This window comes from Lottia gigantea, assembly GCF_000327385.1.
Source record: "Lottia gigantea unplaced genomic scaffold LOTGIsca_10, whole genome shotgun sequence".
NCBI lineage: Eukaryota > Metazoa > Mollusca > Gastropoda > Lottiidae > Lottia > Lottia gigantea.
Genome location: NW_008706747.1, coordinates 4,877,986 through 4,896,709, shown reverse-complemented (window position 1 = coordinate 4,896,709; position 18,724 = coordinate 4,877,986). Strand labels below are relative to the sequence as shown.

The window sequence follows — 18,724 nt, the reverse complement described above, 5'->3', positions numbered from 1 at the left end:
TGAGGTTTGCAAATAGATTTTAACCCATGATTTGTCTTTATTTAGCCTGAAATATGAAAGAAAAATCTCGAGGCGGCGCTTTTCGTAGTCAAAATAGCCGAAAACTAAATCGGACAAAAGTCTTAAGTTGAAATGGTTCAAATTGCAATCATTCTTGGTGTAATTTATTCAGTAGCCTACTTTTTGCTTGTATTTTTATGAGTGAATCATCTGTTATACCATTCTATTGTCTGCTTAAAACATCACACATTCAAAACATTAAAATTTTACAACTTAGGCCTACAGTGTAGAACTTGTCTGAGAGGGAAAAGTTGAGGGGGTTGTTAAAGAAAACACTCTGTCTTTTGTTTATAAATGATTGTATTTAAATAGTTTTTTGACAAGATTTTCTAGATACATTACAGAGCAAGTTAAAACAATAAGATAATTTTTACTCCCTATATTGAACAAATAAAAAAATTTATCGTTGCAGTATTTGATTTTGTTAGAATGTAGTCAGAGCTGCTTCAAAATATTTTTTCTGTCTTCTGCTGGTAAAGTAAATATTTAGATTACTAAACAGATAGCTGAAACAGTGGCGGCACCTGTACGGGTATCTTTTTACGCCTTTTCTCCATGTGTCAGAATGCCCTGATCTATTGTACTTTTCAAAAAACATTTGTGGGGAGAACTCTTGACGCACCATGGAAGGATTGCAATAACGGCACTTCTGCAGAATTGCTGCATTTTGAATCTCAACCTTGACAACTGTTTTCCCAAGAAGTCACTCCGCCTCATATTCTATCAGCTGTTCAAGACAACTATATCACGTAAGAGAAAAAAAAGTTTACAAGGAAAAATACTTGACAAAAAGTCTGTTTAAGCCCATTGAATGCTCAAAAAAACTGTGCATCATTTTATTTTATTGTAAAATTCGATTAAATTATAAGTGAGAAAACATGCAATCTGGTTGAAATACAGCTCTAGATAATTAGTCTCATTTCTTCCTCCAGATGTTTGAAATTCACAAATAAACCATCTGAACAGGTATTCTCGAAACAATCTTAGCGCTGGGATATCCTAGAAACAGTGTTATAAGTTATGAACCTAGAATATCCTTGCATTAAGCTCATTACGAGAATACAGGGCCAGTATTTTAATCAAATAGAAAAATTGAAAAAATTAGCACTACTAGAATTTCTATAAAAAATATAGACAATTGCACTTAAACAAAAACTACACGAAATTATACTTACAAGTCAAAAATAGAAAAAGGGCAAAAATTCATTCAACCGTTAGGGTAAAACCTTATAAAGATATTTATGGACATACAAAACATAAACATGCGCAGTCCATTTTTTGTTTAGGTAGAATAAATAATAATAGAAACTATACAAGACAGACTTATATTGAATTAGTGACTACTCAAACTACCTAAAAAAAATATAGTGGATTGCTCCTGATGTTTTTAAATCAACTCCAGTTAACACTGTGTAATGAATAAATGGTACAAAACATGTGACATCACTCAATAATATAAATAGTTTTGATTGGCCAATCTATAATTCAGTAATAACTGGAGAATGTGAAAAGCCTCATTTCGCCTACCACTTATCAATATTTCAATCAATTCTGTCAACCAATCAAAGGTTGAGATATCCCAAAGTTAGGATACACAAAATATTTTATCCTTTTTCACATTGCATTCAATTCAATCGACCAATCAAAGCTTGAGCTATCCAAAAGACTAATGAGCCTTGGATTGGTGTCTCCTTCCACCTCTAATACTGTGTCGCCCTCTAGAATGTCGTGAATGTTTGGAATGAGACGAAGATTCACTAGAAGAGTCGCCTCCCTTGCCTTCCTGACTCTTCAGTAAATGACGGTAACGATTCTCCAAAAACCTCTTCTGGTGATTAATAATGGGAAATAATTCTGAAAAAAATATGAGTAAATAAAATATACACACCTCATCAGGTTTAGAAATGGAGATCAACTTTACAAAAGAATTGATCAATTCATGATGTTTCAGATACACAAACCTCATCAGGTCAGCAAGTTTTAGAAATGGATGTTTACTTTCCAATATAAAGATCTTGACTTAAGTAATCGAACGCAATTAACAAAAAGCCTACCTTGTCTAATATTCATGGCGTTGGTGGCAGCCGACATCTCAGCCTGCTGTATACTGTGACCTTCACCTGTTGCTAACCTTTCACCTCGGAAATAGACAGCGACTACATACATCCTGGTGTTGGTCGGTCCTTTTGATTCTATCACTCTGAAAATAATGGACAATACAGTAAGTCTGCAATGTTTCTGCAACAGTAGATCTAGCGATAAATGGGTACAGATAATCCTGGATAGATAAATGCCAAGAGGTTTGGCCATGGACCAACTGGTAGACAGGATCCTCAAGTTGTTATCCTTGTAAAATTATCACCAAGAGGTTCGGCCAAGCACCAGCTGGTAGAAAGGATCCTTGTGAACCTAAGTTGTCGTCCTTGTAAAATATAGATTATTCTAAGATCTATCAGAAAAAGGTATCAGAAGCTTATTATAAAAGTTGTATAACGTACTTGTAAATAGGTATATCAGGTTCTCCTCCGTCTAATTCTCGTAACGTTAAACAACACTGTTGTAACTGAGACTTCGGATCGTTCCAATCTTGATTTAATATAAAATCCTGCAGAAAAAATAAAAATTTTAGGGTCTTTATTCATCTCGCAATAACCATTGTTAAAAGATTTTCTCTAGCCCCAAAACTTCTCTTGTGATTCTGGTTTAAAAACCAACGATCAAAAGAATAGAATAAAAAAAATTGATTCCTTCTTGAATTTGCTTGATTATAGATTGAAAATGGCTGACCTGTAATCGAGGAAAGAAACAAACTTCACAGAAAACACGGCCGTAATCTAAATCTTTATCAACATACAAAGCTCCGATAAACGCTGAAATTTAAGGTGAAAATATCAAAAATATAATATAGTTTATAACTTAAAATTAAATGAATTATATTTTTATCAATGCACATATAATTATTGAAATAACGTGAAAAATAAATGGGATATCAGAAAATTTAAAACTTTTAAAAATGTTAAAAATGTTGAATTACAAATGATTTAAAAATTTGGACATCTCAAAATATTTCAGAGATTAAATAATTACAATATTACTATTAATTTTAATGATTCAAATTACCTTCCAATAAATCTGCCTTCTCTTTGGTTTTAAGCTGACCCCGGTCTCTGATATGTCTATCATAAATAACGTATTCTGTCATACCTAGATCATCACAAACTATCGACTGAGTTCGATTGTTCACTAGAGAACTACGTAATAACTAGAAATATAAATTGAAAATATTAGTAAGGATTGATAAGTGCCTAGAAAACTAATAAATTAATCTCAAATATTTGGTCAAACGGACGGCGAACCTGTCCCTTTAAAATGAGGCAAAAAATGGTCTGATTGGAATTAAAATATATAACCAAAAAAGACAAAGTCGGGTCATTGTTTTCAAAAATGCAGCATTATTTTTTGGAAATGTAGAAAAGTTAAGACTTACAGTAAGATGGCCTTCATGATGTTCAGGAAAATGTTTAAATAAATATTCTGAGGCTATCAGCTGTAATACTGTATCCCCTAAAAACTCTAGTCTTTGGTTGTGACCTCTGAAATATAACAAGATAGTTTTATGGGGGGTCATCATAAGATATAAGCTTACTGAAGTTAAGGCTGCAAGACTTTCGAAGCTCTGAGACATATTTAGATCCAATTTACGTCAACTTTCTTGTCTAATTTACTTGTAGAAGAACCTGTTGCAATATCTACAATTGCAGAAGTATTACAGATAAATAAAATTCAGTTAAATACAGCTCTGGGACATCAAAATATCAAATTTTGATGAACTTTCATGTCTAATTTATTCGTAGATGAACCTCATGCAATATCTTCAGTCTAAGGTATTTGAAAGCAAGGCTCTGAGTCAATTATGATTTAATTGTAGATGAATCTGATGTGAAATCTTCAACTTCAGAAGTAACAGAGGCAGATATAATCCAGTATCTAAAGACAGTATACTTACAATGTAAGATTGGTATAGCCCACATTACGTGGTGTGAAAGCCCGGGCTAATATTCTAATATGATCAAACTTAACACCTATAGATGATTCAAACTTCTGGATTTTCTTAAAAAAAAAAAGAATCATTTACTTATATTGGAGTGTACAATGAGGAAAATTTTGTTTTATAGCCTACTTTTTTCAGTTTCCAACTGTCAAGGGATCTTTAAGATGCACCTGTAGCTTACTGAACCTCGGTTTATTGTCTCATCCATAATACAAGAGGCCTTTCCATCTATCAGCTCCTCTGACCTACAGGTATCTCTGTACCTGAAGGTAATATCTCAACCCTTCAGGTTAGGGAGCAAGCGTCTAATTGACTGAGGAACCGCGGCTCCAAATGTGACTATATAGTACCTGTAAAATGTGACTAGATTCAATCCACTGTCTATCTCCGTCTGGTTGATCTTCCTGTAGAGGATGATGGGGTACATCTCGCCATGTTGCTATGAGTTTCTCGCTCTCCCCGAATAGTGTAGTACCGAAAATTCTATCTGCTAGTTCAATACCACCATCAATAAACAAAGCACCTAAGTAATGAAATGAAAATGTTATCAGAGCTCTGAACGAGGAAAGGTAGCATTGAATACAGGATGTAGTGCTGTCTGTTTGAGCATTAGAATAATTACATGATATCATTTGCATGGTTTCAAAGAACAAATGGTTGTCATGGGTTCTAATTTGAGTCGGAATCAGTGAATGTCAGATGACCTTAAATGAATAATCTTACCTTATTATTCCAGTCAACCCAGCTGTAAATGGGTACAGATAATGTGATAATTTTTCTTTGCTAGCTAGTGAGAAAACAGACACTTACCCATCAAAGCTTCAAAACAATTGGCCATAGCGTGTCTCAAGTCGTACTCATGACACAAATCTGGACCGTGGGCATACAACATAAATTCCTGCAGACGCAGTTTCTTGGCTAGAATAGCTAGATGCTGATTCTGAACTATAGCTGTTCTATAAGTTGACAGTCCTCCCTCTTCTAACCATGGAAACATATAGAATAGATGAACACTGGAATAAAGTGAGCAAATATGACGGAACAGCCTAATTTTCTGAACAGATACAAACTTTCCTTATTAGCAGGGACTTGCTTTCTCAATTGAAACTATCACATGATTTGATTGTAGTCTTAGTTCACTGTCCCATCCGAGATGAATAAAATGGAGGTTTACCTCCTACTTTTCTGCACCTGACTGGACAAACGAAGGAGGGTGATGCCATGCAGTGTGCAATGAGGGAAGTTTAACAAGGACAGGAGCATTATTATGTTCTGATTTCTAACTGTCAAGTCTACCTTGATAAGAATTCTACGACAGCATCTCCAAGAAATTCCAGTCTTTCATTATGTGGAATATCAGACAACGATTCCTCGGACTTTCCCATCCTGGACATAATATCTATCAGAATATTCAAACCTGAAATATAAAATATATGCCATGACAAGACTCTGTTCTTTTGTCAAGGACTGTCAAGGGATCTTTAATATGCACACCCTGTAGTACACAGTGCATTTCGTTCTTCCTATCAAAATGAGAAAATGGTCCCTGACCCCATTTTATTCCCTGAAAACATACCTCTTTTCCTGGTATTCTGCATGAGAACCTTCCTGCTGCCATACTCCACCTGTCTTCTACCAGCATTAGCTAGAGTGTTCCTGGCATGGTCTGGGTTGGTGCCATAGTTCACACGATATGAGGTGTGGGTTAGCGCCAACTGAAAAAAAAACCACAATTATTATCAGACAAATGGCACAGAAAAACTCTTGAGAAATTCAATTCAAGATGGGCAACACTATGCAGTAACAAATAAGGAAATTTGGCCCGGTCAGTGGTGCTCTTTTGTTAAACTCAGCCTGTCCCTCTTCAAAGTTCAAGGTCACAGTGAGAAAAAAATATTAAAAAAATTTACCTGAAGAAGATATCGATCTTTAAATTGATAATCTATAATCTTTTCTAGCTCTGATAAACATTTATGAAACCTCAGATGTCCTAATAATACTGGTATTAACATAGCATGCTGGAATTAAAAAATATCAATTCAAATAAGAAAGAGTTTAACAATGCCAAGAGATTTGATCATGGATCAGCTGGTAGACAGGGTCCTTAACTGTGAACCTAAGTTGTTATCTTTGTAAAATATAGTTGTTTCTTTATCTTTTTTTTCTTTTTAATAAATACGACTCTCTTTCAAATTCTCATTTCTCCATGGACATATTTATAGCCTAGGGCAAAATGACATGGGCTACGGGACAGCCAGTGCTTTCGAGAATCAATGTTATATTTCAACCCTTCGCACTTACCTGACTGATATCAGACTTCAAACCAGTACAAATAAAACCTTCAGAACTAATTTCAATAGTCACTTCTCTCTTCATAGTACTGTTAACAGATTCAAATATATCACAAACAATCCGAGGTTAACGTCACATAGTGGAAATGCACAGTTTTACGTCCTGCTTTTCTGCAGACACATAGTTGAGGTCGAGGTTAGAGGGCCAATAACTTAAGGTCAAGTTTGTCACTGGCAGCATCTATATTTTCCGTGACGTTTGGAGAATATAATCAATCACTGAAGTGCACAAACGCGAAAAAAGGATCTATTAGGCAAAACATGCCTTCAGAATCTCACGGAGATTATCCACTTGATCACATTTCTTAGTATTTGTCAGTTTCTCAATATGAGAGTTTAGTGATGGATATAAAAGTCCTAACGTGTACTTTTCTTACCTTTTAGTTCTAAGTTCTTGAAGAGCCTGTTCTTTAGCATGAAGTTTCAGTTTGTCTGCTGCTGAAACTTTAGGTTTACTGGACAGAAGATGACGGAACTTTATATACTGTTTCCATAGCCTCTGATACCTGGAATTATAGAAAGATACAACCATTAACCATTAACTTAGGTACACAAGGTATCCATTCTACCAGCTGGTCCTTGGTCACATCTCTTGGCATTGATCTTTCCCAGATTATCAGTACCTATTTTTAATCAACTAGAATGATGATGAAATTAAAGGTCACACTCTGACCGAGATTAGAACCAACAATGATCATTTGTTAAAATGTAACCAAGCAACCAACACCATATGTTTTGACATAACAGCTTTCTGATTTGTATCGAGCAATCTAGTAATACTTACGCAGGATCACCAACGTAACTAAGTTGAGCAGGACGAGAACCGAAGTGTATAATCAGAGGAAATGTTTGAACGTCAGGGTTCAGTTGATTTCTGTCAAGTTGATCAATACGTATAGCACATGGCCTCTGAAAAAAGAAATTACCAATGCCATTAGTATGCAATGAGGGGAGTTTTAGTGGAAAGTAAAATGAAATGAAACTTTGTCTAACTTTTCTACACCTGATTGGGCTATGACAGTACTGATCGAGTCCCTGTGACTTACCTTACCAGGGTATATAACTATCATGCCCCTGTGTATATCAATAAACTCCTGCCACTGGCTGGCATCGAGTTCCAACAAGCCTGGAAGTCTGCTAGGTTCTATCAGAGTCTTGGCACTTTTTATCAGGAATGACAGGACTTCATTCATTGAGAGGACTTCCTTACCATTTTCTAAAATAGAATAAAATGGAATATATAATGAAAGGGAGTTGAAAAAGCAACTGTAATTGTTCAGTTGTGGTTGATTAATACAAACAGCTGATTTTCAAGTTAGTGCCAGTTGTCTCCAGTCAGAATGGTAATCTGGCCAATATAAACACTTCTACATATGGTTTCTTTTGAATGGACTCACACGACGTATAGGCACAGTCAATCCTTCTCTTTTATAAGAAACTATTTGAATAAAGTGAACCATAGTCCCATCCATACATTGAAAAGAGGGGATGATTTTAAAGATGGGCCCTTGGAGAAAAAGCAACAACTTCATCCCTTCTAAAAGATGAAGGTGTGGTTTAAAAGTTGTTAGGACCCCCAGAAAAAAACTCCAATAAAAGACGTACCTGGCAGTGAGCGTGAGAATCGAGGCATTAAATGCATGATATGGCAGGCTGTGGTAGGTTTTTTTACTGGACCGAACCAGTCTATATCCATCAGTTCTAATATCTCATTAAATAAATACTGGGTGAACAAGTCTACAGATCGGACTGTGAAATTCTGAAATAAAAGTGAGAATGGAAGTGACGACAGTCTAAACTTCAACATCAATCTTTTGTGCACCTGATTGGGCTAATGGACATAATTTACTGAGCAATAAGAAATATTGCAGTTACAGCAGCATTAGCCTACTCTTTTTCAATTTCCAACGGCCATGTTCTAGACGCTCTTTCCATATCAGCCCCTTCGACCTGCATCACTGAAAGTGAGTGTGTGAGATTCCTCTATTTTGGGGGATAGGCTATCTTACCTCAGGCATGGGTTCCTCTATAAAATGGATGGTGTATTCTATATTAAACCTTATCACTCGACATATTGGAATCTACAATCAACAATCAAAATTATCTGAAGTTCGTGAATAACGACCCAATTGACAAAGCATGCAAAAAATGAGAGAAAATCTGACAGAAAAGTGTCAACAGCTAGGGTTTTAAATTTCCAACTGTCGAGGGATTTTTAATATGTGGAGCCTGACTATCAGGGAAAAATACGGTTAAATTCATTGAGATACAAGCTTGCAAAAAAGAAAAATTTAATGAAAAGTTAGGTCGTACCTTTTCTAGTTTATAATGAGAAAGAATAGAAAAACCTTCGAATATATATTCATGATTATCAAACTCTATAATAGTTGGACATTTCGTCTGAAATAGAGATATAAAACATGCTTCAACACCTCACTAAACACCACAACAACCCTCCCTCATCTTAACAATGTCAAACATTGGCATCATTAGACACTTTTCTTGTTTAAAAGTCAAGCAAATGGCGGTCCTGTGAATGGGTACTGAATAAGTCAGCTTTCCCCATAATTTCAATCAATTCAGCTTTAAATGGGTACAGATAGTCAATGGATCAATGCCAAAAGGTTTGATTAAGGATCCTTGAGTAGTTATCCTGTAAAATTAACGCCAGCAGGTTTGGTCAATGACCAGCTGGTAGAGAGGATCCTAGAGAACCAAAGTTGTTATCCTAGTAAAAAATTGTTGTTTGTTTCCTTCTTTCAAATTTAATGCATGATTTGATTGGACAATAAAAATAAACTTACGAGAAAATTGGTGGGAGGTGACATGGCTACACGGTAGTGAAACAATTTATCTTTATTGTTACTGTTTTTATCACAACTCAAAATCTCCTAAAAAATAAATCATAAAAATAGAATCTATTGTCATATTGGGTTCCGAAAATATCAAGTCTGTATTAAGAGCTATTTCCCTTTTGAGGTCCTGAATAGAACTTATACGGGTCCACTACACCCCAAATTTATGTCCTGAGCATGTGCTTTCATAACTTTGTCATCAATATTTACAATCTTTACTCCCAAATGAACGGGATGGAATTTGCTGATTAGAAGAATTCAATTATAGAATGGCCAGGATATCAAAGTGCTGGAGGGGAAGATGAATAATGAAATGAAAAGGAGTCTAACCTCCTACTTTCTGTACCTGATTGGTCTAATAAAGGCAGTGACAGGGGGTCCAGAGGGGAGGGAGAGTACTTACCTGTTCTCCTGGATAGACGTTATGTCTGATTCCAGTTTTCTGTGATTTTATACTGCATCTACATAATGGACCATCGTTTACCTGCAAAATAAATTCAACACTGACATCACACAATTTGAGGTGAGCAAGTCACTTTGCTGACGATGTGTAGATGGCTTCTAGCCAGACAAGGGGCTTTCAGAAAAAACCTTTGTTTAACAGGCATCATAGAACACCGTTCTAGCTATTGTCACCTTGGCATTGATTGGACGAAATCAATTGCATGATGCACTAGTCTTGCCTAAATCTGACTGCAAAATTTAGGCCTGTTAGTATAGCAATTTGTGAACACAACACAAGTTTCAGTTTAAAGGCGCTATAGGGTTTGAATCCCTTTAAAATTGCTTCATGAACTCACCTGTCCAGGTTCATTATACCACATTTCAGAATGTAAAAGATGAGGATGTTTTTTCTTGCGTTCTAATTCTTCCATTCTGGCACTGACTTCCTCATCGGAATCAGATGAACTCGAACTATCACTGTCAGAAGATGACTCTATGAGGAGGAACATTTTAAATAGTGTTACAATAGTGTAAAACCGTTTAATGACAAGTTGTCTGTTTGTGATTTCACTAAGCCCTTTATGATGTCAGTAACTATCACAAAAAGGCGCTAATATAATCCAAGGGTCTTACGTCCTATTCTGGAAAAGTTGTATGACAGTTTCGTTCCACCCTATAATTTAGAAATAATGGAACGTAAAACTAAATAAACTAAGCCTAGAGAGAACAAGCGGCAAGGGGAGATAACAAAGTTAAATCTAAAGGATACAAACCACAGTTTTCCCCCTCTCCATGATGATGATGATGATGATGATGATGATGGGTTGGGGGGCGAGGTGCCTGGGGAGGGACTGACTCGGATTGCTCAGCTTTAACTCGAGAAGACCACTGGACCAACTCATATTCAAATGTATCTTCTAAATCTTTCATTTTCTTCGTTCCTTCCATACAACCAGTCTAAAAATAAACATTAAATTATAGACTATGTGAACACTCCACAAGAAATGTCTAATTCATAAACCAAATAAACATTACTAGCTATGTGGACTCTCTGAAAGGGATACCAAGTTGACAAACTTAAATATCAAAATTAGCTATGTGGACTCTCTGAAAGGGATATCGAGTTGACAAGCCTAAATATCAATATTAGCTATGTGGACTCTCTGAAAGGAATACCAAGTTGACAAATCTAAATATCACATAAACAGTGACAATTAGCAATGTGAACTCTCTGAAAGGGAGATGGGTCCAATAACTAATCTTAATACATAAAAATTCGACTTACAGTGTGATTAGCAGTGAAATAAAGATCAGCTGGTGAACATCGAACCCATTTCGGTGTCATATCCTCCTCTTCCAGTTTGGCATCCTCATCATCTACTGTATCATCTGGTTCTGGTATATCACTTCCTGGTTCTTCTGTCCTTGAATATATAATTACAACAAACACTTTAAATTTAATTTGTCATCTATACACTGGCTTTAATCGTGCCCTTAATCGTAAAATTTAATTCATTAAACAGTGAATAAACACCACTTTCAAATACGACACTACAAGCATCCCCCTATTTATATCTCTGGGTAAAATAAATTTCTCTATCTTGCAGTGAACAATGAATGAACACTAGCCCCTCCCCTCAAATTTTTACTTATGTGTAAAATATAAGACCTAGCCTACCTTATTGAATTTCTATCCTTGCTCTCTGATCTTTCCTCTCTTCTATCTGTTCTGGTAGTACTGTCATCTCTGCGACTCTGTGAATAACTTCTGTCTCTACCAGGGTCTCTGCCATCACGGTCTCTGTCTCTATCACGACCCCTGTCCCTGCAGTTAGGATCTCTACCCCGGTCCCTACCATCACGTCCCCTATCTCTGCTGTCATGACGTGAGGATTCACCTCTATATCTGTTGTCTCTCCTGAAATATTTTGCATCAAAATAAAGGAGAGAAAACAAGAAAAAACAATTAATTAACTGGAGCTTATCTCATGCTGCTGACACGTTTCAGATACACAATCCCCATCAGGACAGCTAGTCATTTTCCAATATAGGACCTACTGTTGAAGGTAATTTACTAGAGGTCAGCAGGTCAGCTACTTATTCAATTGGGGATATTTTTTGACTATAGACATTAGCAAAGTAAGAAGCTGCCAAAAATTGAATATTCTACTGCATGAAGAGTGAAGGCTTTCAAATCACATATAAAATTTGACTGTAATTTTTATTGCAGGCAGCTCAGATTATTACCTATCTCTGTAGGACGGTCGTTTATATTTCCTTGGTGATCTAGAGCTAGACCTCGGTCGACTACTTCTCTCAGATCCAGACACAGTTCTCTCCCTTGACTCTGTTTCTGTATCAGACGTATAATTTGAATCAGTATCATCCAGACGTCTTTTTCTAGGATATCGTCTGTCATCATTGCGACTGGATTGATCTTGTCCATCAGAGCGATCTCTTGATTTGTAATTATCAGAACTTGAATAAGACCAAGAGTCTTTACCACGATTTCTCGAGGATGAATATCGATCATTTTGATCATCTCTTGATCCATTTGACCTTGACCTTCCAGAAGTGGAAATTCCACTGTCCTTGGAAGAAGCACTGTATGTTCTTTCTCGATTCTCGAACGATTTATTTTGAAAATTGGGAGAATTGTTGGGATGGTTGAATTGATTTTGAAATCCTCCAGAATTCGATGCTGCCGGAGAATTAGGCACCATTCTTTGGACTTGCATCTGTTGTCCTTGCATCATGTTCATATTCTGGAACTGCATTCGGTTCATCATCATCATTTGCATCTGTGGAGGCATCATGGCCATTTGTTGCTGGAACAAATTCGCATTCTGGTTGCCGTTTCCCATTCTGAAATTCTGTCTCATTGCCATGGCGGCCATTGGATTCATTCCATGCATTCCCATCTGGTTGCCACCAGGCATCATCATATTTGGTAACTGTTGGTTTGGTGCCTGGAAATTATTTGGGGTCCCCATTCTTGGATTCATCCCTCCCTGCCCCATCATCTGGGCAGGGATTTGGCCTCCTCCCATGAAGGGATTCTGCATCACAAAAGGATCATTTCTGGAAAAAAAGAGAATTAGGGCCCCTAATAATATTGAAAAAACATAGGCTAGTCATATCGGAACATTTGGACCAAACCAATAACTGAAAATCTTACTTGAACTTTCATTTTGATGTAAGGAATTGAAGCTCATTAAAGGATAAAATATTGTGATAGTCAAAGAAAATTAGTCGAGTTATAAGATTGAAAGGATGGGGTGGGGACATTTTCTTTTCACGTTGATGTATAGAGATCAGAAAAGTAAGGCATATTAGAGGACACACAGTAAACAGCACGAGTGTTTGATAATCAATTTCCATTCATGATGCAAAAAAACACTCGTAAACGAACGTTCTCTAATCAAAAATTACCAAAAATCAAATCTTTGCTGTGAAATTTCATTTTTGTCGGCCATGTTACCAAAGAGAGATAACTCTCATTATTGTAGTCGAGATTATCAGGACTTAAAAGTACAAATTGATTTCCAAGTAGACTTAGGCCTATATGACATTTGAGGGAATTCGAACCCGTAGCACTATAATTACAACGATTTTTTAGTTTGCATGCGATCCTTTTGAGACATTCTGAAAGAGTTGCCTATTTGACTATATTTGATTGTGCACTCAGAACTACCCTGCCACGCCCTTTTATGCATACACAAGCTTTTGCAGACTTTCAACCCTAGCCTTTTAGCCTTAAGTCTAATCTGGGCTCATTAGAGTGATTTTTGTTTATAAAAAAATCGACATTTCAATGGAAGAAAAATCGACACCATTTGATTTGTCAAGATAGGTCGCTGAAACCTTAAACTCATTATCACATGATAACAATCTATATAAGCTTTCATCACACTGTGTTGGATTTATTGTCACTCACGTAAGTTGATTAGGCCTATCTTCGAGGAATTTGCATGGGCTATTTTCGATTAGGTTTATTCTGCGCCTGTCAGTACATAACTTGGCTTTAGGCAAATTGATTTCGACCCAGAACACAATGGGCTTGCTCTGTATAAGCCCATTCGACCTAATTTAAATAATTTAAAATTGAAATAGTGTTTCACCCCCTATTCATCCTTAACTTTTATAAAAATTACTAATTGATAAAGACATTCACAATCTGTGTGCAATGAGGGAAATTTTGTTAGGGCCTAGGCCAACACACGAGTCCCAATTTTCAAGTCAATTTCGCCACAAACCTTGCCTCAATCTACCTCTAAATTTCGTCTTGAACCTTGCCTGGATATTTTCTTATTGTTTTATTAAAAAAAACTTATCAAGATTAGACCATCAGCTTATCAATCTTTGTCTGATGAAATGTGTCTGATGAAATCTCCATGCAATTTAGCAAATAGATTATGCGTCATTTCCCCACCCCTCATGGTTTCAATTAGCCCGAAACAAATTTTATGTTTGATATCGTACAAGTTGTATGTTTGTTCTACAATTTTAGTAAAATAATGTAAGTCAAAACGGTAGATGAAATTACCCAATATCCCCTGAATATCTTGCTGCACTATGTCTGTAAAAACTCCGCGTTTGTCGCTCTACTTGCTTTTAAAAGGAGCCTGTACACGTTCTATGGTGGCTTACGCTTTCTCTATGACAGTGCACTTTTGCAAGATTAAGTTCTAGCCCTGTATTGGGCGATTTTTCTTTTGGTTGGGTGGGCTGGATGCCTTCTAGTCAAATCCCCCCCCCCCCCTTTCTTGAGCATACGGTATAAAATACAGTTTTAAATACTTCTTTTCTACACTCGATTGGCTACTAAAATAAAATGGAGCTTCCGTACCACATTTCTCCACCCATAAAGGGGTTAATAAAATCGATTTGTGGACGATTAGTTTGCGATATCAGCATCCGCTGGAAGTAAACGTTAACTTGTCATCTACCAACCAACCGATCTGCAGTGGGAAGAGAGAATAGTGTTATGGGACGTGGGGCGTTTATCATCCATTTGCACTACAAGAACTCCAATGTTGATATAGACCGTCATCCCTCACCGCTAACATACTTATGCCATTATTTCAATCAGTATTTGGGTGGGCGCGTCATTTTACTCTTTCAGATGTAGAGCAAACTTAACACTCCAAGGTCGTTAGTCCGAACGTTCTTATTAGACAGATGTCGGCTTCCTATAGTTCTAAAAACACAGTATAGATATGGGTTAACTCTCATGAAATTCGGGGGCTGGTGCTAAAATATGCAGGGGTGTGTCTTGGAATCGTTAGGTGGGGACAGGATTTAGAATTTTGAAAAAAGGGGGGAGGGGGGGGTGCGACTAGGCAATTCTTTACCCTTGTAAAATTATAAGAAATTTGAGAGTGGGGGTCATGTCATACAATACATACAGTCGACAACCTAATGAAACAAATAGTAATAGAAATTTCTCAAAATTAATACAGTTTTCCTGACTCTAGCTGGCTTACAACTTTCAAAAATAGCCAAGGTGCAGGTAAAAATATCTCTGTTTCGGACTATATGATCACATGATATATTTTTTTTTTCTAAATTTGTTCAGAATTTTTGATATATAAGATATTGCGTTTATGCATTCAAGTCATTCTGTTATTTTGTCCACTTGGAACACTAACTAAGATTAAGAGGTAAGAGTACGATATGATAGAATTAAATAGACTTTTATACCCTACTGTACATTATTTGGCTAATGAAATAAAATGCAGTTTTATATCCTACTGTACTATACCTTATTGGACTAATGAAATGAAATGTAGATTTATATCCTACTGTTCTGTATCTTATTGGTTTGATGAAATGAAATAGAGTTTTATATCTTACTGTTCTGTAGCTTATTAGACTAATGAAATGAAATAGAGTTTTATATTCTACTGTTCTGTATCTTATTGGTTTGATGGAATGAAATGGAGTTTTATATCCTACTGTTCTGTATCTTTTTGGAACTAACGAAATGAAATAGAGTTTTATATCCTACTGTTTTGTATCGGGTCGAGTTTACTCCTGGTTTTGTACCGTATTTGACTAATGAAATGGAGTCTTACGCGATAAGCTACGAATAAACAAGGTGCAATGTCCTGTGCGGTCAATGTTGCATGATTATCTATACAGTAGAGAACCCGATCAGACTCGGATATCTTTGCTTCTGTCATTTTCTACTGTGTCGATAATTTCGCATCGTCCAGCACGCTAGACATAGCAGGCCTACCCTGTCTATTATACGCACCTTTCAGGTTTTATATCGTTTGGAGAGGGAATTTCACGTTTATTTAGAGCTGCATTTAATTGTTTTATTTCTATGTTTCATTTAAAAAAAATTGTAATTTCAGAAAGCAAAATGGCGACCATTTACGACCCTGCCTACAGAGAGCTGACGAGTCTCTTGAGCTCAAGCGAGATCAAGGGCGTTGACCCAGCAGTTCTACAGAAACTGAACACCATCAAAGAACTTTTTGAAAAACGTCATGAATACGCAGACAACCTATCAACATCTCCGTCAGATCTGCTGAATGAAATTACCAAGGCAACAGTTTCCCATCCCTGGGACGAGGTGTATAAGGCGGGAAAAACCTCGTGGAATATCAACCCTAGAATGATTAGTGGGGTGTGTACAGGTGAGAACGTTATTCCCGGGGTCAGACCGGTAGTTCCAGGGATCAGTTTCACAAAAACATTTCACATTTGATTTGTTAATCACTAAAATCGATTTTCAATTATAACTTTATCATCCAATCAGATTGCTGATATTAAAAGTGTAAAAGAAACATAACCGCTCTGGAATAAAACGGACATTTTTGCTCCTGTGCATTGTGAACCGAATATTTTTGATTGAATTGCGGTTTCCTACGATGGTGATGAGATCTCGGATGAGTTTGATTTTAATAATTTCGAGAAAGGTTTTCGGAGTTATATCCCTTGTTATAGTTAAAGTAATGTCGTTGTATCTTTACAGTAAAGTTTCTACAGTTTATAATCAGTATGGTCAAAGCTAAACGTGTTTTAGAACTTGGAATGTTTACTGGGTATACAGCACTGGGCATGGCCGAGGCCTTACCCTCAGATGGTGTCCTTCATACTATAGAAATAGAAAAATATATCGAAGAGATGGCAAAGGGGTTTTTTGAACGATCTCCTCATGGCAAAAAAATACACGTGCATATTGGTAAGTGATCTACTTACCCCCGTAACCTTGTTAGGTGATTAAAGCGTGGTTTGATCTTGCACGTACATATGAGTAAGTGACCCACCTAACACGTAATCTGGCGAATAACAAAATAGGAAGGTTTGTGATAGTATAAGATGCTACAGATCGCGCGTCCAGATCCTAACGCATTCTACTACAGGATATGAACAGCTTTCTCGTCTCAAAGACACGCCAGCATGCCTTATAGAGAGTCCACATAGCTAATACGTTGTTGTTGCTATTATTTTTACAGGAGAAGCTCGAGAAATTCTGAGTAAACTTGGAGACGAAGGCCAAAAGTTCGATGTAATTTTTCTCGATGCTGATAAGCAATCGTATAGGAACTATATCGACGTAAGTTCTCCCGAATTCTTGAATTCTTGGGGCATTTGCCCTCCTAGAAAAGTGGTTTACGCCTTAATTGTACCCCAACTAATCGTCATCAATATCAATAACTAAGTATTTTGATTGATGATATTGGTAGCCTATCCTTTATTCCTTTCAGAGCGTCCACATAGTTAATAATGTTTTCTTGGTATTTTTACTTACAGACAATCTTAGACAAGAACATGTTAGCTTCGAATGGCATCCTTCTTGCAGACAACGCCTTCAAACTGGGAGAGGCCTACACAGCACCCCACACCCCGAAAGACAACCCCATCCATGATTTTAACAGCTATGTACAGAGTAAACCGGAACTGCAACAGGTAATCGTAATGATCTTCTGAATGAGATTTTGAGTCAATGTGCACGTGCACTATGAACTCCACAAAAATAAGTGGGAGTACTGTATCGGGTGTCGCTAGTTGACAAGACCGGCTGATGCCACTCTGCGACTGGAATTCCAATTAGCTAATATTTGTGAGGTATTTTATGTTTGCCAATTAAGTATCCCTCTCAGAAAGCCCGCATTGTTAATAGTCTAGAATTATTCCATTTTGAAGCATTTATATTGAACCGCTTTATACGATTTCAATAGCGCTATTGGCATTTAATCCACATTCTTCGCTGTATTTTTCAGGTTCTTCTACCAATACGAGATGGTGTTTTAGCAGTTAAACGAAGCTCAGAAATTACTGGACTGCCTTGAGAAATAGTTTCATTGCAATGTTCTTTATAGTCGCTTCATCAATATCAACACCTGCATTCTATTATTGATATCTGGTCACGCACCGCACTATTTTAGCATTTTCCTGGCCCAGTGACGTTAGGCCTACTGTTATATAAATATGATTAACTTTCTAAAATAAAGTATTTAGTAAGAAACTGCCACGAAGTTTTGAATTCTCTAGTTCTAATCAATTGAATCTAAGGAGGACATTTTGTCTGGAGTTTAGCTCTGACAAGACGCTACGGCATTGACTTAATTTACAGGCCTTCTTAGTATAATCTCAGACATAAGAAAGGTCTGGGCTACTGAGAGTTATGTGCGTAAAACTTCAGTTTATGTGCAATTGATGGGAGGTAACTTTTCCGTCGGAAAGAAAATACAGACCTCAAATGGTAACTCTTCTTGTTCGCTTTTGAAGTCAACACAGACATCACAACTACAAGACACTTAATGCTAATCAACGGAAGCCAAACTTGAGATAAGATTACGCTTTTGGGGGCAACCAAAATATGTCCCTCGACCTTGGCTTTGGGTACTTAGAGATCGAGGCATACGAACAACTCTTCCAACCTCCCCACCACCTCTCCATCCCCATTACTAGACAATGTAGGCCACACATAGGCTTATTGAAAAGCA

At 36.8% G+C, this 18,724-nt stretch overlaps 2 protein-coding genes across 2 annotated transcripts; one reads left to right on the top strand and one right to left on the bottom strand.

The window, feature by feature from the left end:
- Positions 1 to 348: 348 nt before the first annotated feature.
- On the bottom strand, positions 349 to 12,826 carry LOTGIDRAFT_230088 (hypothetical protein). The gene is made up of 25 exons (XM_009046318.1): positions 12,009 to 12,826; positions 11,440 to 11,679; positions 11,172 to 11,185; positions 10,118 to 10,207; positions 9,721 to 9,801; positions 9,267 to 9,353; positions 8,776 to 8,862; positions 8,472 to 8,543; positions 8,068 to 8,221; positions 7,509 to 7,678; positions 7,247 to 7,371; positions 6,840 to 6,968; positions 6,413 to 6,491; positions 6,022 to 6,129; positions 5,688 to 5,826; positions 5,408 to 5,528; positions 4,922 to 5,124; positions 4,462 to 4,634; positions 4,067 to 4,170; positions 3,548 to 3,653; positions 3,181 to 3,322; positions 2,848 to 2,930; positions 2,559 to 2,665; positions 2,115 to 2,260; positions 349 to 1,914 (listed from the first exon to the last, which is right to left on the bottom strand). The coding sequence occupies exons 4-25, from the start codon at positions 10,190 to 10,192 to the stop codon at positions 1,727 to 1,729; spliced, it is 2,679 nt and encodes an 892-aa protein (XP_009044566.1). The 5' UTR covers positions 10,193 to 10,207; positions 11,172 to 11,185; positions 11,440 to 11,679; positions 12,009 to 12,826; the 3' UTR covers positions 349 to 1,726.
- A 3,305-nt stretch (positions 12,827 to 16,131) lies between these two features.
- LOTGIDRAFT_230087 (hypothetical protein) lies at positions 16,132 to 18,240 on the top strand (the record flags this gene model as incomplete). The annotated part of the gene is made up of 5 exons (XM_009046317.1): positions 16,132 to 16,408; positions 16,747 to 16,956; positions 17,231 to 17,331; positions 17,529 to 17,684; positions 17,999 to 18,240. The coding sequence occupies 5 exons, from the start codon at positions 16,132 to 16,134 to the stop codon at positions 18,065 to 18,067; spliced, it is 813 nt and encodes a 270-aa protein (XP_009044565.1). The 3' UTR covers positions 18,068 to 18,240.
- Between the last annotated feature and the right edge of the window lie 484 nt (positions 18,241 to 18,724).

Bases quoted from the DNA above. Each gene is read 5' to 3' on its own strand.
- LOTGIDRAFT_230088 (XM_009046318.1), bottom strand. From the start codon at position 10,192: ATGGAAGAATTAGAACGCAAGAAAAAACATCCTCATCTTTTACATTCT. The intron at 9,802-10,117 runs GTGAGTTCATGA...TTTATTTTGCAG, and splicing joins GGTATAATGAACCTGGACAG to GTAAACGATGGTCCATTATG. The intron at 6,969-7,246 runs GTAAGTATTACT...CTATAATTCCAG, and splicing joins AGTTACGTTGGTGATCCTGC to GTATCAGAGGCTATGGAAAC.